We start from the raw sequence: 26,982 nt of genomic DNA, 5'->3' as shown, positions 1-26,982 counted from the left end.
ATTTAATATATCTGTATGCTATTTTACCTATGTCTATTTAAGAAATAAACTTTTATAAAAAAAAAAAAAAAAAAATCATGTTCGCATATTAAAAGTTTTTAGTTAATACGATCAGTTTCTTGATAGTAAATATAGTTTAAAATTAAATAATATGTAATAGTATATTTTTATCGCTTGGAGTATTATCGGCTTCGATATATAATTCTTACAAAAGTATCCGAAATCGACGTCGGTTCCTGAATTGGTACTTAAAATGCGGAAAGGATAAACCCCATTACGATAAGGAACGGAAACCTTCAGTCATTACGTTAATATTAATAATGCAAATATAAATTCTGGGCGTATTTTAGCAGAAGCTAACACGCGTAACGATTTAACCGCAATACAATACAAACTGGAACGAGAATGAATAAACTCTCTTGAGGGATTAGAGCGTTTCATTCATGAAATTGTTTACGTGCTTGCTGTGAATATTTTTTTAATAAGCTCGTAACATTCGTCTTGTAAATAGCTTTTCGATAAGTTTAAAATTCAATAGTATAGATAAAGATAAAATTTATTTAGTGTCTCTCCTTTTTCCTTCAGAATATAAGTTATAGCTTAAGCCGATGAGCTTTTAAGCGCAAATGTTTTATGTGAGCAGAAACTTAAAATATCGTTAATGAAATATATTGTAGGAAAAAAATATAATTTTTATGGTAATAAAACAAGACTATAAACGTGAAAAATATAATATTATATACATAATAGATATTCAAAACAGTGAGAACATAAATTACATTATAAGTAACTTATAAAATTAGCATCAAATTTAAATTTAAATCACAAAATGTAAAAGAAACTTTTTATAAGATTTTAATACTTTTGTACTTTTCGATTAACAAGTAACATTGCCTTCTTTGAATGTAAAAATGTGTTTTTTATGTTAATTAATATATAGGGAGTCTAAGAAGGATTATTATTTTTTAGTTATAGATTAAAAAAAAACGTTGTTAATATTATTATATGCACAATGGATCCTCTGATTGCAAATGACGAACAGTACTTTATCATTTCAGAATAATATGACAATGTGTCTGACCTACATGATCCAATATACTTTAATCAAATTATAAAATATTATCCTTGATAGTTGTTCTGAATTTACAATAGATATTTTTGGGGGTTTTAAAAATGTTTTTTTTTTCTTAAAATATAAACAAAAACTATGAGCTATGCTTTTAGTATGAACTATGTATAGAGTATTAACCGCGAAAACTGACACGTTCCTTTGTAAAGCAAGTTTCCTGTTCTCAAAAACTTTTATAGAAATGGCTCTCCGTGAAAAGGGGAATATAATGTTCACAAACTTAAGTCTCGATATTGATACGTACGTGCAGCGTTAGTAAAATTTGTTCCCTTTTTGTTTAACTTGCTTCGTTATTTCATTAACGGATATTGTCATATTAAAAACTTTATATTTTACCTTCAAGCTGTAATGCAAGGATAGTCAAACTTGTTATCTAAGGATGTACTCTAAATATAGAAAAAATATCATCATAATAATTTATGATTAACAGTGTGAAAATATATATAATTTAATATCAACAAGTCGATATAATATAAAGCATATAAGCAATTTATAAATTGCGTAATTTATCCCCATATACTTTTCTTTCAAATTAAAAAAAAAAACAATAATATATTTAATGTTTCAACCTCTTTCATACAACATATCGTGAATGTTCCAAATTCATAACTTTGCACCAGAGCGTTAATTAATGAAAATTTATATTACCCGCTATACCGTAAATTATAATTTCCACATACAATGGGGAAATTGATATTAGTACCCCAAATACCATAATACATTTTAACATTCATTAAATGTAGGTCAATTTTATACAACAAATTTTTTTTTTTATTAACAATAGCATATGAAATAATGCTATGTATTTCTTTTTCAAGCAAAGGATTATTTTCTTACATAAAAAAAAGAATAAATACATAAACATTACACTTCCTAGAATGCTTCCTTTGATCCCATAAGGAAGAAAATCCAAAGGGCTTCCAAGCGCACACCTTTTTTTATTTCACTCCATATCTGATTAAATATTTATATACACGACTATTATTTACACCTCAAGACTCTTGCGCTTCTTTGGAAAAATAAAATTTAATTCGTCTGCATGAAAGTACCTGCCACTTTTATTTGTACAACCATTTTTCTTAATTAGTTTCGGACCTGTAAAATGTAATTTGTCCAACTCCCGAGGGATTTGACTCGTGACGTTGTTAATTAATTACTTTTGAACGTCTGTCAAAGGGGAAATTTTAACGCATCGTTTAATACCAATTTTGGATTGGGGTGAAACGTTATTTTTTGCACCCCGATAAGTAAGCAAATCTCGTATAAATAGTTATTAATATACTGGAAATAAATTATATTATATATTTTTTATTTGGAAATATAGATCAATAGTGTAAAAATAATAATAATAATTACACGCTTAGGGTTAAAATTTCAAATTAATATTTTATTATACTGATATACTTTAAATAGAAAACTTTATTACAGAATAAAATATTGCCCAATAAAACATTATTGTAATGCTTGAAATGTAATATTGCTCTTTTAGAAATGAACAATACTGTGATATATTTAATTTAATTAAATCATGTAAATAATGTTAAGTTCTTTTCCTATTTTTATCACTAGTATTTTTTTCATTATATTCTTACGCTGTTTTTTAATAAGGCAACTAACAAGTTGTGCGGTGTTGTCAAGTTGTATTATAGTTGTCAAATTGAAAGAGTATTTTCTTAGAGCATATTTATCATAGCAGTCTGTGTAAAGACGTATTATTTCTTAATTTTTATTCAGTGTATTTTAACACCAATTCACACTATATGTTGCCGATATACTTATAAATGTAAATACATACATATGTTAAAATTAAACAGATAAAAATATAGAGAAAAAAATGTAGAAAAAATACCAAAAATAGTAAATTAAGAAAAAACTGGGAATATAAATTATTAGAACATAGAAATGAAATAAACAAGTTAACTGCATTGTTATTTTATTGTCCAATAACACTTTTTATTGTGTAATTCTGTATTAAAAATATATAATTTCATAAGTAATCTAGTAGTCTTGTTACAATAAAATATAATAATAATGGGAATAACCTGATATTCGAAGCATAAATAAAATATATTATTGCTAAAATACAGTTAACTTACTTAATAAAATTTTAATTACTTATGCAAGTGAATAGATCCATCTTATTTACACATTTATAAAATACAACATTGTCTTTTTGGTAAGGTTTAGTGTGGTTTTGTGTTGTTGTTTATAAAATTCAGCGTTTGTTTCTTTATTTAATTTGGGTAAAGCTTTTTTATATAATTTGGGTAAATGTACTTTAACAGCACATACATTTTATTTAGACCATTAATGATTGCTTCTTCATTGTTTAAATATTAGTACTACTTTGTAAGAAGTAATTGTATTTTTCCTTAATTTAAATATTCTTCTTATTATATTACTTTAATATAAAATTTAAGCTTTGTATTAAATTATAAAATGGTTATAAATAATCAATTTTCACATTTTCCTTAAATTTTATATTTTTATTTTATAGTCTAACTCAAATATTACAAGTATATTTTTGCCATAAAATTGTTATAAAAATATTCAATGAGGACTATAATAATTTTAATTAATATAAATAGCGTTTTAAAATTGTCAAACATAAAATTTATTTAAGATTGAAATTTTACTGTTCATTAAAAATAAATATATGATATTATTTATTTATCTATTTTAATAATGTTTTTGGCTAATACAGCTTATTGTTTATACATTAAGCAAATATAAGCAAAATATAATATCAATATAAACAGAATATAAAAAAAACTTTAATATTATAATTTATTTTTATGCACAAAGGTGCTTCTTTATTCCATTTAGGAAACTCGCTACATTTTTATTTTTGCGGATTTTTCTAATATTATTATATAAATTCATACCTCCATACAATATTCCTCTGGCCATGCTCATTTTATTATACTGATCTATCTATGTATAATATTAAATCCGTGTTCATCTTTATTTATTTTTTATAAATATTAAACATTCGTTCTATTTTTTCTTGAGCATCCAACCATTCCAATTTTTCAATCATATTTCTATAAAAAGTTAATATATTTTTATTTAAAACTACTCCTACTGCCTTATTTTGTAATTTTTGTGCGGAACATTGCCTTCAAAAGCGCCCACTTTCTAGGTTATACTTTCACAATAAACATAATTATTTAAAGGTACAGGTTGTACTTTTTTACCGTGGCTCCGTTTGTGTTAAAATTTGTTTACAACTTATAGTTGACTTTATTGCTTTTTGAACGTTTAACATGAGATTAAATATTTAACGAATGTAAATTAGTAGCCGTAAGTTTAGGTATTCGATCTAAAAATTCAGATCAAATACTTCAGAAATAACGAAAAATCAACAACAGCACCAGCTGAATTATATACATTTAATGTTTTTATAAATTGTGCTATCGGTAATTTGACAACTAGATTCAATGCAGAAAAATAATTAAATAATAGATTTAGCATGTGTTTATTCCTAAAAAAAATCTCGAATCTTTCCCGAAAATATTTATTAAATTTAGCCCATTTGCCTTTGAAATTGTAGTGTTATTTAGGCATACAAACAGACATATTTTATTGCACATATTATAGTAAATGTTACATGTACAGATCTGTGATATATGTACTTTGTTCATATTTTTCTAATTTATAGTCACTTATGTACATCGTTGTTATTTTTATTATACGATACAATAAATGTACATATAATCATAATAAGAAAAATAGAAAATACTATATTATGTGTTTATCGTATGTTATAGATTATATATTATAAATAATCCGATATGATCAACGCTTTATATATTCCTCGAATATATCAAATATAGTTTTTAGGTCAGGATGATAGCATTTTTCCTTTATATATTATCCTTGTTGCCATCATACACGCGTAACAAGCATTTCGGTTAACCGTCAAACGATGTCGATCAATATTCCAGGGGCTCCGTCGTAATAATTTATCATTAGCGATGTGACGTGTTATTATGAAGTAACTCAAAACGAACGATTTCTAAGTAAACCCTTTAAAGGTAAAGGTGTTTCGTGATTGGAATAGATAACCTCCCCGGGGGGGTCTAGAAAAACGTGCCACGTGAAACGTGAAAGATGCCAGACACGTGTTTGACGTTTATTAGAGAAGAAATTATATTATTTTTTTACGTCTGACATAATATTAATTCAATAAAGATCTAACGCTTTTATTTGATATGTTTAAGGTTTCGCGTCGCTCGAGGCGTCCGTCTGTGCTTTTTATGAAAAAGCTTTTACTCAAAACGATTGCCGTTCTGTGTAATTGCAATTAGGCTAATGCCACAAAAGACTATTTTGAATTGTTTGTACAACTAAGTAATTGTTACTTCGGTGTATGGATTTTGATTGAGCAATTGAATTGATATTAAAAAGTACTTTTATGTTTTAATAATATTAGTATATAAATTAATTGTAAATTATTGAAGCGAGTGAGAGTAAAAAATTATGTATTACTGCAATATTTTTAAATTAAATTTATATACCTATTTTTCTGAATTAAATCAATCATCATGTTTTGTATGACTTTGATTAATTCAAGTCTCTCAAAACCATATTTAATAACAATACATAGATAATTTAATATCATTTTTATCTGCAGAATTATTTTTAATATAAAAAATGATATAGTTTTCAATCGTATTTTTACTTGTTATTTTATATTACAATTATATTGTCTTAACTGTATAATATTTTAATACCTCTTTATCTAATTTTATTAAAATTTAATTTAATGAATTTATATCCTTTATAAATTTATTCGACGGGTTAGTGCGTGAATTTGACACTTTTGACACTTGAACCGACTTTCAATTCTAAACATTTACGTGTCACAGCGAATGCTTTTCAATTTCCGCAATAGATATATTTTAAGCACATAAAATATTTTATTATAAATATTAATTTTCAGACCATTTTTAAAATATTTATCTTCCTGCCCATTTGCATATTTTGATTTGGGTTTTCAATGAGGCATAAATTTGCAATTAATTTGATCCCTTATATTTTTAAACGATCTTGCATATATTTACTTACGAATATCAAACAAATCGTTTTCAAAGGAAAATATTAAATTAATATTTTAATTAACTTTATTATGAAGCCATTATTATCAATAAAAATTAAGTGATTTATATTTATATTACATCATTAAACACATTTATAAAAAAAAATTTGATCACATATAAATTTTTTAATATAAAATTTTCATATAGTACAACTCAATTTTTTACCTCATTATTTTTTACAAATTACACGCACACGTGGATTTAAGGGTACCGAACTTTTCGCTTAAAGTAACTTATGCGACCCATCCATTTGTTTCCCAAGGCTCGGGACCAAATGGATGGGTTAACTAGATTTTCGTGACCCTTAAAATTGTACCCGGACCTCTTCTCGTGTGATCCCCTTTCAAAGTTCAATCTGACCCTGTTAAAGATGTCTAACAATAAAGTTTCGATTGCACAGCTCGAGTGTTTTCCCTCCGACAAAAGAAACAATGGATAATAATAATTGGTGCCTGGTTAGTCAAAACGCTGGTTTATATATATTATAATAGGGACTTTCAATGGGCCCTTATTTCTTTAGAAAAAGATAACCCAAATACGAGTATATTTTAAGCTGATTCACTATTGTTTTAAATATTTAAAAATATTATAGTCAAGTATTATTTGGTGCATATGATTGTAACGTATTTATATATACAGACTACAGAGTAAAATTAAATAGTTGTTTAAAAGATGCCGTCTATCCGAAGCGAGTTAATTTAAGTTTTGTTGATGTAAGACCAAAAGCGTTTAGTTGAACCGTTTGTAAACACGACCACTTTAAATTGAGTTTTAATGTAAATTTATAAAGTTAAACTCACTCGCTTTGAGTCTCACATAGGTAGGTGCAGGATTGATGACGTTAAATGTAGAGGTAATTACATGGTCCTTTATTTTGTGCTTATATTCACAATATGTTTAATACTTATTTTTGAAATAATAATGCACATAGTTATAATAAACTGTTTTGAAATGCATATACAAAAGTTCAATATTGATTTGCTATTATTAACGTTCTTGCCTTGGACTCTTTAAAGCAACTTCTATCAAAAATGTGTAATTGTATTAATAAGACTGTTTAAAATGAACACACATTTTTGTAAAAATGAATAAAATATATAATATATAACTAGAAGGTAAAGAATAATATAATTTATTTTTATGACAGTTAAATATATTATGTATATACAGCAAATGTGTTAAACTACTTAGTTACTATATTATTGACATAAATTTGTTTTTGTATACATTTTTTTTATAAATGTTTCGGCGAAAAATATTTTTGCTCTTCATAAAATATCTTGAACTATTTAAAACTTAATTTAATTAATCTATTTTTGCCTTTAAATGTTTATTAAATAAAGTAAAACACTACAAAATAGAAATAATATATAATCCAAAGACTGTAATACAACAAAAACCTTTTTAAATTAAAGCTAACCTTTTTTATCAAAATTACGGGTAACTTATCAAAGGAAAATTCAGCTACAGTCAAATAATAATATACTGTCTATATATATATAAGTTAGATAATAAAAAAATGCAATTTATCAGAATAATTATCTAAGATTGTTTTTAAAGAAATATTTTTTGGTAAAGTTTATATTAATATTTAAAATAAAAATAAATTTATTAGTCAAGTATTCAACTATGTTAGATTGAGTAAAATGTCAGCTTTTTAGTCATTATCATGAGCAAAAAATTGAAGGATGTATTACATGATGTTTTTAAAAAATATAATTAATTGCGCTCTGTATTTTAGCGCCAGTTACTATGTTTGCTTTTTGCCAGTAATTTAATTAGGCGACCAGTAGTTGCTAATAAATAGTCAGTTGTTATTAAAGGAACTTATAGTTATTTTTAAATTAAATGGTAATTTGTTTTAGTAGTTGTGTTTACTTCTGGTCAATAATTTATTTTAACGGTTAGTAGTTTTAATAAATATTTAGTTGCTGAAAAATCAAAAAATATTATACGCTCTGTTTTTTACATTGTGTTTTTTATTAAATAGTAGTTACATTTTGACTCAATGTTGATTATTTATTATAATCTGTATTTTTTTGTTATAAATTTTGTTTGCTTTTAGTTCCTAATTTAATTATTAGTTTCAATGATCATTTTCTAAACTGTCAGTTTCAATAAAAAGCTCTGATTTTAAACAAAATTTTAATTATATATTGTCTAAAGGTTGATAAATAATTGCAGTTGATAATAATTTTGTTGGATTTGGGTTAATTTAAAGTAATATTAGTGATTTAAAAAAAATATCAGTTGCTAAATATTCATCACTTACTAAAGAGAATGTTTTTTATATTAAATATTATATTTTTAAATTGAATAATTGTTCAATTTTGACAGAATGTTAATAAATTATTGCGCTCTATATTTTTGCGTTAATTTTGTTTGCTTCTGGTTAGTAATTAAATAACAGGCTATTAGTTTTAATAAATTGCTAATTACCAAACAGACATCTAAGGGCTCATTTTTTAATATTAAATATTTTGTTATTAAATTAAATGGTAATTAAATATTAGGAGTTCATAATGTTTTTGCATCAGTAATTTAATTGAACCACTAGTATTTTTAATAAATGGTCTGTTTCTTAACAGTCAATAACCACAAAAAGTTATGTTTTTCAATTAATTTAACTGTAAGTAGTTATATTTTATAGTCAATTGCTAAGCAATCAGTTTTTAAATTAAATGTTAGACGATGATTATTTATTGTGGTTTGTATTTTTTCGTTGGTAATTTTGTTTGTTCCTAGTCAGTAAGTTAGTAGTTTCAATGAAAAGTCAGTTGCTAACCAGTCAGTCTTTTAAAATTAAATGTTTCGTTTTCTAATTTAATCGTAGTTATATTTTGCCTTAGTTTTGCTATTTCAACATTAAACGATTCAGTGACAGAATATTTTAAAAATAATATCACATATAAGACTTTTACTAGTAATATAATAAAAAATAAATTCGTTTTAGTTATGTCACTATCATTGGTTAATAGCTTTATTGGCCAATATTTTTAAACCGTAATGACAAAGTAACTGCTCATTTATATTTATTAAATGCCTATATATTTGAGTAATTTACAAAGTTACTTACCATGTATTATTTTAAATTTGATGCTTCAATAAAATTATATCACATACATCAGTAATATTTTCTGGAAATAAAATATAATAAATATAAATTTATTAATAAAATATCTATAAAATTTTGGCAATTTCTTGATACAATATCTATTAATCAATTAATGAGTTTTTTCGTTTATTTAAATTTAAAAAAATAGATAGGTTAAGCACGGTGCAGAAATATAAATTTTGCCATTGTCTTATAGGTTTTTCATTAAAAATTCTAAACTTTTGCTTAATATTGTCAATTAAATAAATATCAGCATTTTATATTAGAAAAATATCCAGTTTTATTCATATATATATATATATATGACTTTTAAAAATTTTATTTGATATTTTACATTTGCTGGTGTATAATTTATATGAATTAAACTATTTAATAACAAATTTTTTGCTTTGAAATCACATCTTATAAAAAAAATCATTTCTTATTTGTCGTTTTTATTTTGTTGTATACACTTTGACCGATTCGTTGTTCTATATGACAACCCTTTAGGGCTCGTGTAGCTTGATCGATGCGCTTTTACAGAGTGGATTTTTTTTATGAGAAATTACTTCCTTGTATGGCTGTTAAGTTTCATGGTTCAGCGAATTGAGCACTTAACACGACTGCCGGCAATTTAAGTCGTTTCCAAGCGAAATCTAAAGTGCTAGACACCAAACCTCATACCCACCGCAGCATCGTGAAAGTGCGGATAAATCGATAAAACATATACACACACGTGTATATTATATTATCTAATGTAATAACTTTAAAACATTTCCGGATGACGGCCCAGAAAGTTAGATAGCTCGAAACTGTAGAACCATTTAAATTTACATATTGAATTTTTGTGTTTTTCGAGTGCGTATGAAAGGTTTTCATCCGTTCGTATTATGTATGCATAGGATTTCGTATACTATATATAATATTATATTTTTCCGCTTCATTATAATACGTTTTATAATTTTTCCATTATGTAATGTCAATATCAATTTAAATTCAGATACGTAGAATAATTCCGATAGGCTTTTTAATATCATATTAGAATATTACATTTCGATATATTATATATATACTATGTGAAAACTATATAGTGCCATACTATGTAACACTGTATTATAAATAATAAAAAATAAGATTTTACCTACAAAAGTCGATAGCCTATTGTTGAGTAATACAAATACTAATTTCCAAAATATATTTGTAAGAATTCAACCCTCAATAAGTTTTGCTAATCGTTAGACTACGATTATACATGAGCTACTCAACTAATAATTTATTATTAAATTATAATATATCATAATTTAATACTAATATTTAAATAATAACTTTATAATATAAATGTAATATTGTAGACCATTACTTGTTAAACCGCAACTATAAACTTGTTCATTGTATTGTTAATATTATTTTAAATAACTCAATTTAGATGCAATGTCCTTTTTTTTTAATTAAATGATCTTCTTTAAATATTAATTATTGTAAAGTTACAAAACTGTTTTTGTATAAAAATCTCCACAACATTATTAATTATTTATATTTCAATTATCTAGATTGAAATTTAGTTATAGTATTCATTATGTTTAATTGCAAGTAAATTAGTGAGAATAAAATAATTATCCATATAATGTTGTTTGTGGCAATACTAAAATAGTATTGTCTTATTTATATATACGTTATTTTTATTTTTGTATAACCCATTACCATTAACCGTAATTTAGACAAACAAAAGTTCCATGAAAACTGTGTCTCAGACGACAGTTTTTCCACTTATTAACCCTCGTCTGACATGCTAGTCCAAGGGTTGAACATACCTGGTGACCCATCGTGTTCAACGCATGATTGTTGCGACATTTCATATCCATTAATTTAGGGAGCTTAACTGAAATTTAATAAATATTAAAAAAATATATAAATAAACTCAAGAACACAACGAATATAAACACTAAATTATTTATATATTCATCCACTACAATGTAATACCTTTAAATAGGGAAGTTTAATATTTAATACAAGCGTATAATACAGGCAATGTACCTAGCAAACAATTATTAGGGAAAGATTTAAATAATATTGAATAAATTATTAAAAAAACCTAAACCTATAGCCCTCATTTAAAATATTAGTCAATAGGTTTGTTTGCTTGATACATTTATTTAACAAATTATTTTACATTACTTTGCTTAACTTTTTTGGCATACAGTCTTTATATATTGAAAACAATGTTATTGCAGTAATAATATTGTTTGGATTTTTCTTAGTTGTACTGAAAAATAATACATTGATTTTAATTATATTATATTTTTGACACGTTTTTTCTGCTCTAAGGAGCCTTCGTATATTATTTTTAATCATTTAATATGATTTGCATGCATCCCTTTGCGTTCCTGCTGTTTAGCAATTAAAAATATTTTTTTAGAAATAAGATGAATTGTTTTTGGAATAAGTTAATAGCTAATGCAATATTTTTACAGATATTGTGATGTTGAAGAATTATCCTTTAATTTTTTAAGCGAAAAGCATTTGAACCTTCCAATTTGTTAAATATGTACAATATCTAGCTTATATTTATTGTAATCTACAAAGATATTATTAGGATTTTAACGAAAAAAATCAGTATTATAATATTTTTATTTCAATAATACTTAAATTTCTATGGGGCTACTTTATACTCCATATCATTCATCGGACCTTTTTATAGGCTCGAATGTTAAGGCACAATACTACAAACTGACTGAATCTAAAAAGCAAACGTTAATTTGCCTTCAACGTCAGCATCTAAAAATAATTTTAAATATAAGGTAAAACTCAATTACTAATATTTTTAAGACTTGAATATAATTAACAAGTAAGAGGTTATAGTGCAATGGAATTAAAAATTCTGTACCTCTCTTAATCTTTTATATTAAAAAAAATATTTTAAGCATACATCTATGGGCTTGTATTTATTGATGGTCCTTTTTAAATAATCTAAAATGCAGTGCATATTCCGGCTTTAGAGCTTTAAATAAATTATTTTATACATTTTCAACTTCATCTTAGCCTTTTCTAACCTTTTCTTAAGCATTCTACGTTTATTATACATATAATATAAAAAAATCTTTACCTAGTCCAACCCTAATTCATAGCATTGATTTAATAGTTATTCTTTTTACATGATTATTTTTGACAACCGTAAAAATCTAGTCTATATTTTCCATTTCTTATATTTAAATTTACTATTTAACACTTTTTTAGCTAATTTTAATTTACTTTCCCTGCTTTAATTTTTTTTTTACTTACTAATTATATAACACGATATAAGTAAACATCAAAACCCTTCTATATATATATACATATATTATTTTATATTAAACCTACAACCTTAATTAAAGTTACTGAAAATGCATGTCTATGACAGGAGTATCACTACCGATATATACCGGAATTTAAATAATATTTCTTATTACATATAGTGTAATTAATAATATTTGCAAAACTTCAACTAAATCTAAACCCATGTTTCCATTGATTATCCAGTGCGATGGATCTAAAAATATTTTACACATATCTAAATTAATTTAAACCTTTCGAACACATAGTTTGATTAGCTTTCCTTATAATCTAGCACAATAAACCTGATAGTATGTTTCCATATTTCTAATAAGTCAATTAATTATTTTTAAGCATATATTAAAAAAAAATAGGTCAATATCTTTCACATTATTTTAATTTAGTAACCCAAATATTTTTTATACATAAATTTAATCTAAATAAAAGCATACTAAAGATATTACGTTAACGTAATAATAATCAAAAGCTCACATTTTTATAAATGTAAATATGAATAACTAATATAACAGTATACTTTTTTATTTAAAAATACATTATCTTGATATTAGATTTAAGTTTATTTATAGCAAAAATCTTTTCGTTTAGTATAATTAAATTTTCTAGTGTTTTATGTATCAAGTAATTAATTTGTGGCATTTACTGTTTTATTGTATATGATTTTATGCTGTTTTCAAATAAACAATAAACCACATTTACGTACACTGTTCAAATACGAACTTTCACGTACGTTAACGTATATTTACACACTAATGTTTACAGTTAAAATTCAACTCGTATCGCGTGTCCCTGTGATGTTTTATTTTGTTGCAATATACACAAATATAGTATAATTGTGATTTTATTATAATAATAATAAAACTATTTTGAATTGACCGTTCGTGCTATTAATTGGGTCAAGCGGTGTTCCTGGGTAAATAATCCAGTTTATATAACAAAGTAATTTCCTCTCTTTGTCGTTGCTACAAAATTGTATAATGCTAGTAGTTAAATATAATGATCAAGCAAGCAATTTGTTTCAAAATTGCTTTCAATATTTTTTTTAGATTTTCACTCCTTGCGTTGGAATTATACACCTACTTAGCATTAAAAATATTCATGATATTAAATAAAATGGTCTTACTTATCCTACGCATTTTTATAGAATAACCAAATCGATTGTGATGTACTTATTTTAAAATTTGGTAAAAAATATGATTTATTATTTTGGTTCCATTGAATAAGCAGCATATGTATAAAATCTGGTATAAATTATTGCTAATATATGCTTTGCTTATTTATATTAAGGAAAATATAAAAAAAAAATAGATGGAAATGGAAAAATATAATTATTTCTTAAGATATATTTTTTTGTATGTTTAATTACAATAAACTTATAAGCATCGTTTTTTATAAATTGTAAAAAAAAACGATTCGTATAAATCTTACAGTAAAAGTTTTATTAAGCATATACGTTGAATAAATTTTTCTTTCGATTAAATAGTATATCATTAATATACACATCGACCTCTCACTTTAGTAAAATAGAAAAATAATTTAAAACTAAATTAGTGACGTTAGAAATTATATAAAAACTCAGAACTTGAATTAGGAAACGTATTTTAATGAAAATGCAAATATTTATTTTATTTCTGATTGTATATTGAATATAAAACTATGAATTAATGTTATAAATAACTTAATATTTGTGTAATGTATATGAAAATATTTTTTTCAAGATTTACAAAAATAATTGCATTAATGTTAGTATTAAACCTAAATACAATCATTAAAATTTACTGTGAATAATTAATACATATAGTACATAGTTTTACATATATACATATTTTCATTAATAAAAATAACGATAATATAAAATAATGAGAAAAATCGCTTTTATTTAAATATATTTAAATTTTTAATAATAACATAAAATACAGATTTTTTAATAAGTGTAGATAATTTATCTCTTATAATGAAATATTATTATATTTTTAACATATATAAGAATAAAAAATTTAAATACGAATTTTTTAGGTACTTTTTTATATCTATAATAATTTGATTTTTATGTAATTTCGACTAATGTTAATTACCTTATATTTTAGAACAGTATTAGATTGAGTTTTAATGATATTCTTAAAGCGTGATAAAATTGTTTGATTACTATTGGCTTAATACCAACATTTTTTAAATCAGATTTTGTATTTGATTTTAGATAAATCTAATTAACAATACGATAAAACATAATAGTTTCATTTACAAATAACTATGTTTTTTATGTTATTATTAATTTTTAATTTATATAAATATATGTTATTAGCAATCCATTATTAAAATAATATAAGTCTTCTTACCAATAACACCGGTTTTTGTTGGTAAGCTTTGTTTTGTCAACCTGTATCTCTTATGGACAAAGAATATAGTTTTTAAATGTATCAGTATTAAAAAAATATTCTTGTTATAATATAAAAATAAGTTTAATTTCTTGTTATTATTTTAAATAATTTTAAAATAAAAACACTGATTATATTTTGTTTTCGAAAAAGTTATGATAACATATTTTTTAAATTATATAATAAATATACATTCATTCAGTTGAATATTTACAATAAATAAAATATTATTAAATATCAAAATAGTTATTTATACAAAGCATAAAATTGCTTATGTTATCTTACCTCAAAAAGGTATTTCGCAACAAGGGTTGTTGTTTTTATATGTATTATAATAAGGTACACAAAATATGCTCATCTAACAATTTGCCTTTCTATATTTTACTTACTTTATCCTACTTGAATTTCAATATTTCAAGAGTAAAAACATACAACTTATATAAATAAATCATATTTTGAAAATGAATTTATTATACCACATAATATAATGTATTTCAAATATCAGGTTTTCGTGAATTAGTAAATAGAATAGTTGGGAAAACTTATTTTCTTGACAAATAATTTTACTTAACCGAGTATAAGGGTGTTTATTTATAGTAAAAAGGTAAATAGTTACATATTATTATTAGTATTGTGAAAAAAAATACATATGTAAATTCTTCGTAGCATTGTCTGCGTTTAAAAAATTCAGTCCACTTTAAATATCGCGTTTAACTTTAGGCTCCGGACGTTGTAATTGGACCAGAGTTGACGTGAAGAGGGAAGCGGCTGTTTTCTCGATTTTCTTTGCCTCCGTCGAGCGTGCTTTTTCATAGTCTTGGATGCTTAATTTTCACTCTTTTGAAATGGCAAATGGTATCATTAGAAAGACAAAAAACAACAACAAAAACATATAAAAAATGATATTTATGTATCGTTTGAGTACTTATTGATATTTGATATGACATTTCTAAATCCGCATCACACAAACATTTCACGTTTTCGTACAAACGTACCGCTTATCCTGAGCTGAAACGTTCTTTGACGGATTCGCCTTTATATTTTGAAATGGATTTATGCATTGAACGTCAGACCCTTTCTAAAATGGATAATTCCGACGGTCATCCACGTGAAAAGCGTCCTTGGTCCGCAAGTACCCGGAAATCCGGGAAAGCGTGCGGAAAACCTGAATGAAAATTTTCATATAAAATTAACGCGAGTCGATTGATAGGAAAATCCGGTTCCTTTCATATTCATATGAAAGAAATTTTATAAACAAGAGAGTAATTCGATTCAATGTATTGTATTTGTTCTTAAGGGTATATTAAAATTAACACAGTGTGTAAAAATAAAAAAAAACTATTCCCCAATTCTAAATATGTTATTACATATATAAATAACCTGAATAAGGATACCAAAAAAGTATTTTTTTATTGCTCAGTTCTTTATATATTAGCAAGATTGGACTCTTTATAGATTTTGTTCCTATTCGAACACAAAAAAATGCATTATTAAGTAAACCGCGCCCTTTGCAGTTTTAATATACTTAGTATAGAGGCTTAGCAACGTCACGCGGATCCTACCGAAAAAAATTAATTTGCTTTATTTTCAATAGCCTTGAATCTTCATTATTCGAACGTAAAATCTGCATAAAAGGACGGAAATTAAATAATTAAAAGTGCTTGAATTATATGTTTCACCGTTCATATATTTCATGAGTCAATTCCATTATTACTAACTTTCTGTCTTTCACTAAGACTAGATGCAAAAATTCAAGTAGACGTCGAATATACAGAGTTTAAGAAGATCTTAAACAAGGTTTGTCATGTGTTATTATTAAAAATATTGTCATGAATTTGGTGCCTCATATGATTTAACTTGGTGATTCTAAAAAAGTATTTCATTTACGTGGATTCTTTGATCTTCACGTTATTTATTAACGACAGCTACAAATTAAAGTTTTCTTCTATATGCATATGATTTAAAACTATTAAATGCATTCGATATGTTCTAGTGATTTAGATTCTCTATGAAAAAAGGCTTCCGTCAATCGTCTGCCCTTAGTGTCGAAAAGTGCAATTCTGTGTAATTTCATCGATCCCATTTGCCATTAGTTTATTCTTACGATCTGGGTGGCAAAGGGTTGGGTGGAAAAACTTCCACTAAGGATCTCAAAATCATTTTTGAGAGCAAGTGGAGTTTTCTCTATAAATAAAGGACGTATGCGATAAATCTTTAAGGATGCTCCGCTTCTGTGACACTTTAGTTCGTAGCATTCTTGAATCGGGATTTTTAATATGAAATCCCCGAATAACCAAATACGTATTTTTAATTGAAAAAGTTGAGAGATATTTTTAGAGATTCTTTTTTATGAGCGTTGTGATACGAATTGTTAAGTTTTGCTGCTAAGCATTTCTTTTAAATACTGAAGGGTGCTGTCGACAATCAAACTATTTTGGAGGTTTAAAAATAGCTTAAAAATTAGGGATTTAAAAATATGCTCTCTGTTGTTAATATTAAAAAAATATATTAAAGCATATAAAACCGTATGACGCTTGTTTATTATATTTTAACAAATTTTAATTGATTTTAATCAATAATTTCTGCAGTGCATTCGTATAAATTTAACCCTAATACAGTATATACAGACGGTAATTAATATTTTAGTCAAAACATATGTTCAAGAATACGTATTGTATCAGTACATACTAATGAATAATTTGTATATCAATTTACATTTAATGAATATATATTTGTGTTTGTATATTATTTTAGTATACTGAATATGTAATAATATATTATAAGATTATAGACCCTATGTTAAATCAGCTTGATATATTTATATTAAAATACACACAAATGTTTTTTTTTCGCTTTCTAAAAAATCATTAATAGCAAAATTTTGGAATATGAGATATAATGGGATTGAAATTGCTGTAAAAATGCTAAAAACAATATTAACTTAATACATTTTTGCCATAACATCTTAGAATAGCAAAAATATTTATTTTAAAACGGCTGGAAACTCTTTATCGAAATTGCATTATATTGAAACGGTGTTTATTCGTAGAAATATGTTTTTAAACGCCAAGATAAAGAAAACGAAGGTCTTGTTAACAATTCAATATTTTTTTCATAGAATGGAAAATAAATGCTTTTTTGCCTAAGGCGACTGTATCTTCTGTCTTCACTTAAAAAAGGTATTTGAGGCTGACGTTCGGAGAGGAAAAATATATATAATGAGGACAACGAAATAAAATGAAACTGAATTATACTCATTCTTTTTACATTTTAATAATAAATCATAGTTCATTAATAATAAAATTATTTTATTATTAGTTGCCTAATTGATTCACTATTGAAAATACATAAAAATCTACGTATTGTTCTCGGTTTTCATAAATACTGTTAATTGAACAGCGAAATATAATGTCCATTGTGTTCTAAGGCATTTATGTAAAATTCACAAATTACTACTGCTTTATTTTTTATAACGTCACATATAATAATTATATGAACAATCATACATTGTATTCTTAGTATATTATGTTATTCAAACAATTAATATAAGACATACATAATATGTATAAAAATACTTAAATACAAACCTAGGAACATAACTATTAGGGATTCTGTCCTGAAATTTCACAAAATATATTTAAAAAATGACAATCTTCAATCCCATGGGATTCTGGAATTTTTGTGATTTATAAATTTATTTATTAAAAGTATAATTAATCACTAAAAAAATTATGGAAATTAAACAGCTGTTATTATTAAAATAGGATGCTTTTAATATTTTTAATTGCTATGTTGTAGTTATTACTGTTTTTAATAATGAAAAGTTAACGAAAAGTCTGACTTTTAAAATGTAAACAATATACTAAACTTAGACTTGATGAATCATTAAATTTAAAAATACAGTTGCAGTGTTATGTCAGTATGTAAATATAGTACAAAATGACATATATTATATTAGAAATAGTCGACGACTTCTATGATCAAACGATTCATAAAGTTTGAGAGCTGCTGCTTTAAATAAAGCTTTACTTAATTATCTTAATATGGAGAGCAAATGGACGGAAGCTAATATTGATATTCCAATAAATATATTAGTAGTTCACTTCAGTGAAAATTGTCTATGAAGCATAAGTTGCAGAGATGCAATGAAAATGTTTGCTAAAGTTGTTATTACCATTTCAATGAAACAAGTAAATAAGCTTATTGACTATTCAAAGCTAAAACGAATATCCGTATTATAAATTTCATAATATTTAAAAAATTTCGTTGTTTTTTATGTTTTAATAAAAACAGTCTTAGGGAGTTTTAAAATGCAATCATGAGATAATAATTAAAAGGGATAAATATGTGTATTAACATTTTTCAACTCCATTTATATATAAATAAAAAAATGTACTCTATTTAATTTATATCAAAAAAATTAAATTTCATTGATTCTTAAAGAATTGTCATAGAAGCTATATATATAAAATTTGTTACGCATAAATTTCTCTCAAATAAAGGAATTTTGTAACAAAGGTTCTCTTAAATAGTAAATGGGTATGTTTTTCACAGATAATGTTCCTCTAACTATTATAAAAGCCTTTAAACATAAATCAACTCAGCTATTTTATTTTGGACAAAGCTCTAGCATGAAGCATGTAGTATTTTATGGTGTTTTTATATCATAAAATAAGGTATTCCTTTACAAAGTGTATTATTTTAGGACATTCTTGAACAAAAATATGTTTACCATATTAAAAAATAACAGCTCTTAATTAGTAGTTTTTTCTGAAAACCGTACTATAAACTTAACCAAAGTTATAAATATCGAAGATAGTAAAGTTCTGATTATAATTTGACCGAAACCAATCATAAATCGAATGATTGGGTAGTTTCTAATATATGTATTTAAAGAAAGATTTTTTAGATATGTCGATTAAAGCTTTAATGAATATTGAACTTTTCCATATATAGTTACGTGATGTCTAAAAAAAGCTCGTCTTAATTGCTTGTGTCGCGTTAGATCAATTCTAGCATTTAGTTAATTTCATGGTTAACGCACTACAGTTAATTAACCGTGAACCTTATTAGTTAGAGGCAGGAAAAAACTTCGATAACGGCATAGATGGGGCAAAACAATGACGCAGACAACGGGGCAAACTTGATTAGTTACTTTGACGTCCGATCGGAAAATTGGATTGGAAGGAAGCTCTTTTGCCGTTAAAAACGACGAATGACGATTCGTATAACGACCGGTAGCGGAAACGGATCTAGCAGCGGCTGATCTTATTACCGAGCTCAATTATTTTTTAACGCCTTCAATTTTTCCGAGAAATTCAATAAAATTCATTTACTACCCACTATTTAATCAACTATCCTCTCCGAAAAGAGTCGTAAAAGTCACATATAGTTCCAATTTGATTATAATATATTTTGCTACAATGCTACAAAAGCGTTATATAAATTTAACTTTAAAATTAGAAAACTGGTTTACTAATACTTGATTTTAAAAATAGAAACACGATTATTACTGTAAATTTTCAAGTGCCATTGAAAAATTTAGCATCAGTTGCAGCAATGTGATACTGTTAATTCTCTTGTCAAGTAATAGATCTGGGCCTTCTTTTGATTTTAATTGCGTTGATTTCATGAACAAGCAAAATGCTGCCATAGATTAAAAGAAGTATGCTATCTATTGTTACTAATAAACAAATAAAAAATATATTTCGACATGCATCTAACGATCAATAAGCTGTTCAGTTCTTCTTTTAGACATATTATATGTGTCGAAAAAAAATTTTTTGCATACTAAAATTGTTGCTGTTTTTGGTATCTAAATATTATTTAAAACTGCAAGTCCTTTGCGTTCCTCTGTAATTTCTCGGTTAAATTCTTCTCTTATCACATTTCTGTGTAAAACCATTAGTCTGTAAGACTACAAAATTTTGTTAAAAAACTAATATATCACGCCTTTTAATTTTATTTATATTATTTTATTTTCAGTTGACTTGCCTCAATTTTAAAATCAACAAACAATTAATATCATTGACCAAAATAAATAACCAGTAAAAAATTTACACTGTTATTTATAGATAGGAATGTGAATTAATTAAAAACAGAAATTTTAATATAATTTCTTTTGAAAGTTTTTCTTTTTTTTAACATAATGGACTTGCCTCATTTTCAAAATCAACGACTCATATTTGTATTTTTGAATTTTATTAAGACGTCTTGTAGCGAATTGTAAAAATATTTTCTTAGATAAATATATGTTAAAGTGAATGTATACTTCAATTTAAGTTATGTTTTTACTAGCATTTAGGTGAAATCAGTAAAATCAGTGAAAATATAATTTAAATACATACAAAATAGATTTTAGAACTTAATTTGCAAGTTACGAAACGTTCATTTACTGTTCAAACTCAAGCTTAATCTAAACCCAAAAACCGTATATAGCTTAAGAACTTTCATTAGGTTGAGTTGCGTTAAAAAAATATAGATAGTACTTTCAGTAGGTCAAGTTGGGTTTGGTTTTAAATGCTTAATCTGTTTAAATTATAATTTTTAAAGCTACACTATATCTGCATCTATATAGTATTGAATAAATTATCCATATCCGCCTAAGTCTAATGAGTTCTAAAATTAACTATGGTTCTTGCACTTTAATTAAGTTAGGTTTGGATCTAAGCTATGCAGTAAAATCGTAAGTTGTATTTCTACATTTTAACTGGCTGAGTTAGTAGTTAGATAATACTAATGAAAATATAATTTTCATAAAGATAAGTTTGGGTTTGCTTAAATTTACATCACAATTATGTGAATTCTGATTATGTGGAAATACTGCCTACCATTTGTAATTAAATACACTTTTAATGATACTGAGCAGTAAAATTGTGAATTAATTCTTTGACTCATTTTAACTGGTTGAATTAGTAAAATTATATTTATACTAATCAAAATATAACTTAACTGATAATATACAATAAAATTAAAAGGGTTTTGTAGTATTTATAAAATACATAGAATAAAAGTAATTTAACCCTAAAATATGGTTGAAATAATAATTAAAACCAAAAGTCGAAATTACATCTATGAATTAATTAAAATTAGCTATTGTGAGATGATTTTTACGACGTATAGAAAACATAATGAAAGAATAGCAAAAACAACATAAAATTATTTGTAAATCTTTTAGTTTATTATCCATTCTGTACTATGAAAATAAAATTCTAGATTCTATACCACTAAGCCACAACTGACTTCTTCCTAAAACATGTTATTTAATGTTTTCTTTTATGTTTTTTTATGATACATCATAAAATCTTATATAAATATTATCGGTTATGTTATGCTGTATACAAAATAAACTATTGTTTACTATATGGTACTATTTACAAACCATAAAACCATCAGTGTATAATATATTATTACATAGCTAAGGTAAAACCATAAATATAATAAATTAAATTATCTTAATTTATTCCCCAATTATTTAATGTATCATTAATATTGTATGTGAAATATTGAATCCTTAAAAGGCAAAAAAAACTATACAAGGAAAAAATATTTCCAGAATTATAGGAACAAGGTCTTTGTTATCTAACAGTACAACAATGAACATCTTTTTGCAAAATTTTGCCGTTTTATTATAAAATAATTAAAATGTCTTTTTATATTTATTTTCATATAACATATTGACAAACTCTTTGCCATTGTAAATATTCTAATATATCAATGATATTTTAAATATACACTATATTTTACTATTCACAAAAATACCTAATGGATAAATTCCATTAAGATCGCTATCTCTCAAATAACCCTTATCGGCCTATCTAATTATTTTAGTCTACCGTTATTAAATTTAGTCCAGTTCGCAAAGCCGAGTGAATCGAAAGTCTGAAAATGGAACCGGCTCGCCTGAAACGTAGAATCGCAACAATCCTGAACAGAGTGGCATTCATTTGCGAAAATAGCTCTCTGCATGGCTTCCATTATTTGGTGCAAAAGGACAAAAGCTGGACTTATCGATCGTTTTGGACTTTGGTCATAGCTACTTCATTCGTCTCTATGTTCGGCCTATTACAATCGACTCTAAAGTCTTACTCAGAGAACTCGATCAGCTTCACCGTTCAGACTAATTATTTAGGTTGGAATACTTCATTCCCAGCGGTGACTATTTGCGAGATATTCAATAGTGAAAAGATATGGGTCACGAGCGGTTTGGTATTCGGAGCCGACCGGAATAAAAGATTGGACGAATTCATCGGAGATATTGCATTTTTTTACGGAACTTGCTTTTCGTGCAGAAAGGATTGCGGAAAAGGATTGGATTGCCCCAAGAATTTATCTTTGATCACAAGTTCGTTCAGGACCACCTGCGAAAGTTTGCTAGTCGAATGCAAGTGGAACGGGAAGCCCTTCGACTGCTGCGAACATTTTTTACCCTTAGCAACCGAATTTGGTTTATGTTACGCCATAAATTCGCAACACACGCAAACTCCGGTTAACCGAATTGATTTTGTATCTAATCAAAAAACAGGATTAGGCGCTCTTGAAATAGAAGCTGTAGAAGATTATCAAGTATTTTTTCATCCATCGGAAGACGTGCCGTATTTGAACGGCGAAGAAGATACGAAATCTACTATTTTAGTCGGAACTTCAACATCTATAACTTTTTCAATAGTAGAAGTCACAAACGCGGATGAAGTCAAATATGCGACGCCTGAAAGCAGATCTTGCAGATTTTCATTCGAGGCGACAGAGAGCCTGAAAGCTTATCCTGTGTACAGCTTTTCGAGTTGTGTAGTGCAATGTAGAATAGACGAGCATTTGAAAGCATGCAATTGCACCCATCACTTTATGCCCGCTTATTATAAAAAGTTTTATTGCGACATAGAAGGTTTAAAGTGCCTCACTGATAACTATCAAAAGATGATTTCTCTTAAAACAGTCGATTCGAGCAAAGAAGGCATATATTGTAATTGTCTGCCCGCTTGCAATGAACCCGAATACACTCTGGTCGATATAAACAAATACGATCTAGGCGAAGATGAAGAATACAGCTTGGCAAAATTTAGCTTAAGTAATTTACCAAGTTTGAGATATAACAGACAAGTTGTTCGATCCACTTTAGATCTTGTGGTAGACATCGGAAACGCAATCGGATTGTTTTTCGGAGCGTCGATCTTAAGCATCGTAGAAATCGTATACTTTTTCATATTTAGAAAGTGGAATTAAACCTTGAAAGTTTCGCAATACTTGGCAACGTACTTGACAAGCAGTATTGTTCTCGTTTCACTTCAAATATTAGATTGTTTAAAGATTTATGTAAAATGAAAGGCGCGGCTGAATAAATATTTATTAGTTAATACTCGACTCAATAAACATTTATTTTATGGGTTCCGAAGCGAAATAACTGCGAAAACATTTATAATAAACTGGGCATTCAACGGTCGTTAACGATAACATGATAATGTTTATATCTAATAAATTAATATCGTTGTATAATATTGCCCGTGTTTGTGAATTTATACGATTGTATAAATAAAACGCTGAGAGAATCCACGTAAATGTTTTCTTTTTCACATTCTGTTTTATGATTACCGTTTTTTTTATATGTATATATGTTTTTTACTGCGAAGGTTGTAGTCACCTTACAACAGAATTTCTCTAAAGAAAATTGCTAGATTTTCGCTCCGTCATGCGAAAAGAGCGTCCCATATATTTATTTACATAAGAATTTTTCATATAAACTAAATTGTAGAAGTGTTTTATATTATTATACATATTTTTCTTTAATACGCATACATAAATAATTCAATTTTTTATGCACTAAAGATGAAGACTCGTATAATATGTGTGAGAAATTTACATTGCCTTCAACACTATGTATATAATATGTATTTCGAAAGGGAATATGTTAAATGTAAGGAATAAGAATTATTTATATTTATAAACATACTCCATTTAGTGTGCACAGTTCTACAATATAATGGCAATTTTATATTTTTTACTCAGTATTTATTTCATTGTCATATTCAAAAACTTCTGAAATAACAACCTGGATCTGACACTTTTTCCACTAGCACCAATTTCTATCGCGTGAAATCAATTTTGCGAGAATGTCGATTTTTTTTAATTGGTTTTGGTCAATTTATATATAATGATACATCTACGTAAAAATCTTGCTTGTTTTATTTCTTTGTATGTTATTATAAACATTAAAGTTTAATTTTGAATACATACGCTGCATCATAGTTTTGTCAACTATAATTATTGATTATGAAATGGATCATATATTTATCAGTAATAATGGTGCATTTATTTTCATATAAAAAATGTATTTTAATTTATATATGATAATTATCATTTATTTTGAAAATCGCTTTCAAGTATAATTGAGACTATTGTTAGTTAGTTTAATTAAACTTAAACAACATGTAAAGGCTTTTTAAGATAAAATATAACACGTTTTATAATATATCATTATACACTTAATTTAATAAATGGATTATATTGTACTTATTTATTTATAATAAACCCAAGTACACAAATTATTATTTTATTTTAATTATTATAAGTCCTTACCTTAAAAATATTTAAGTCAAATAAAGTTTCTAAATATTTTTTCAAATATAATATTATGCAAAAATAGTATCATTTTTACCTCAATATTTCAGTAAATTTCATGAACTATTTTACAAAAACCGAATATTCGAATACTGAATGTATTCAACCGTTTTTTATCTATTCGTTATAGAAATATGCGTTCAACTATTTGTGAAGTATTAATTAAGTAGTAATAATTTTTAAAAATTCCAGACGAATATTTCACTAATTTTAAAAACACTATTTCACTACTATTTTTGTGAGATTTGCTTTTTTATCTAAAAGTTATTTAAGACAGTCATGGCAAATCGCATGCAAAATAAAAAAGTAGAAAAACAGTTTGTAACTGCCGAAATTAAAAATATTATGCAACTGTGGACTTTCACAATGACTGGTATTAATTTAGTATTTACTTAATATGAAAAATATTAAATTTTAAGTCTAAAAATAAAAACATTTTTATGCATACCAAGTTGTAGTTTCTTCAACCATTTCTGACAAAAAATCTAACATCAATTTTTATCGTTTCGAATAGTTAAAAATAATTAAAATCATTACCGCTACATTATACGAATATCATTACCACTACGCTCTTGGACTATTTTTGGTGTATTTACAAAATATTTTGGAAGGTTTTACTATTTGTTTTTTCTAAATTTCCATATTTTAGGATTTAAAAATGTTGAATACAATGACACAATATTTTTCTAAATATAACAAAAGGATGTTAAAAATCGATGTGCTTAACCATTCGCACCAGGTTTTTTTACGGAACACTGATCCAGTACGGAAGTGTTCATTTTAAAATGTTATACTAAAAAATCCAAGAAAAATCTTCAAATCACGTGCACCTGCAAATGGTTAAGCACATTGTTTTTAATATCCTCTTCTTATATTTAAAAAATATTGTGTCATTGTGTTCAAAATTTTTAAACCCTAAAATATGGAAATTAAGTAAAACGCAAAACTTTTTTTAAAAAGACACTTAAAATAGTCCAAGAACGAGTTCATCCACTTTATAAGAAAATGAAAAAAATAATGAAAACAAAATGTGTCGATACTTAGAAATTTGCATTTCATAGGGTTTAAAAATGCATTGCAAATCGCAATATCCCTACGGTCTTTGTGTGTAATATGTTACGAAACTCAAATAACGCTTTTAACCCTTTAAACTTATTCTTAATTCAAATTAAAAGCACAATGAATTCGCAAATAAGCCACTTGGTTTTTTATAAAGATTTTTATTATGTTGTTTAACATTAAAGGACTTTTAATAGTTTACAGCTGCTGCGTTATTTATACAGTAACATAGCTTTATTGCAAGCTGTTAATAGAGAATGGAAGTATTTAAATGACTAAAAA

General features: G+C 25.7%; 2 protein-coding genes across 11 annotated transcripts in view; both read left to right on the top strand.

Annotated features, from left to right (window-relative positions):
* Stacl (SH3 and cysteine-rich domain-containing protein) overlaps positions 1-26,982 on the top strand; it is a 256,042-nt gene that overhangs the window by 137,812 nt on the left and 91,248 nt on the right. The gene's annotated exons all lie outside the window — the stretch shown is intronic.
* On the top strand, positions 22,915-24,249 carry LOC148230559 (sodium channel protein Nach-like). The gene has a single exon (XM_088195427.1). It carries the CDS (start codon positions 22,915-22,917, stop codon positions 24,247-24,249), a length of 1,335 nt encoding a protein of 444 aa, XP_088051553.1.

The sequence above is a fragment of the Plectrocnemia conspersa genome, unplaced genomic scaffold (assembly GCF_051122295.1).
Source record: "Plectrocnemia conspersa isolate PC_06_02 unplaced genomic scaffold, ASM5112229v1 ptg000010l, whole genome shotgun sequence".
Taxonomy (NCBI): Eukaryota; Metazoa; Arthropoda; class Insecta; order Trichoptera; family Polycentropodidae; genus Plectrocnemia; species Plectrocnemia conspersa.
The sequence above is the reverse complement of the archived record's forward strand: the minus strand, read 5'-3'. Positions and strand labels throughout refer to the sequence as shown.

Bases quoted from the DNA above. Each gene is read 5' to 3' on its own strand.
- LOC148230559 (XM_088195427.1), top strand. From the start codon at position 22,915: ATGGAACCGGCTCGCCTGAAACGTAGAATCGCAACAATCCTGAACAGA.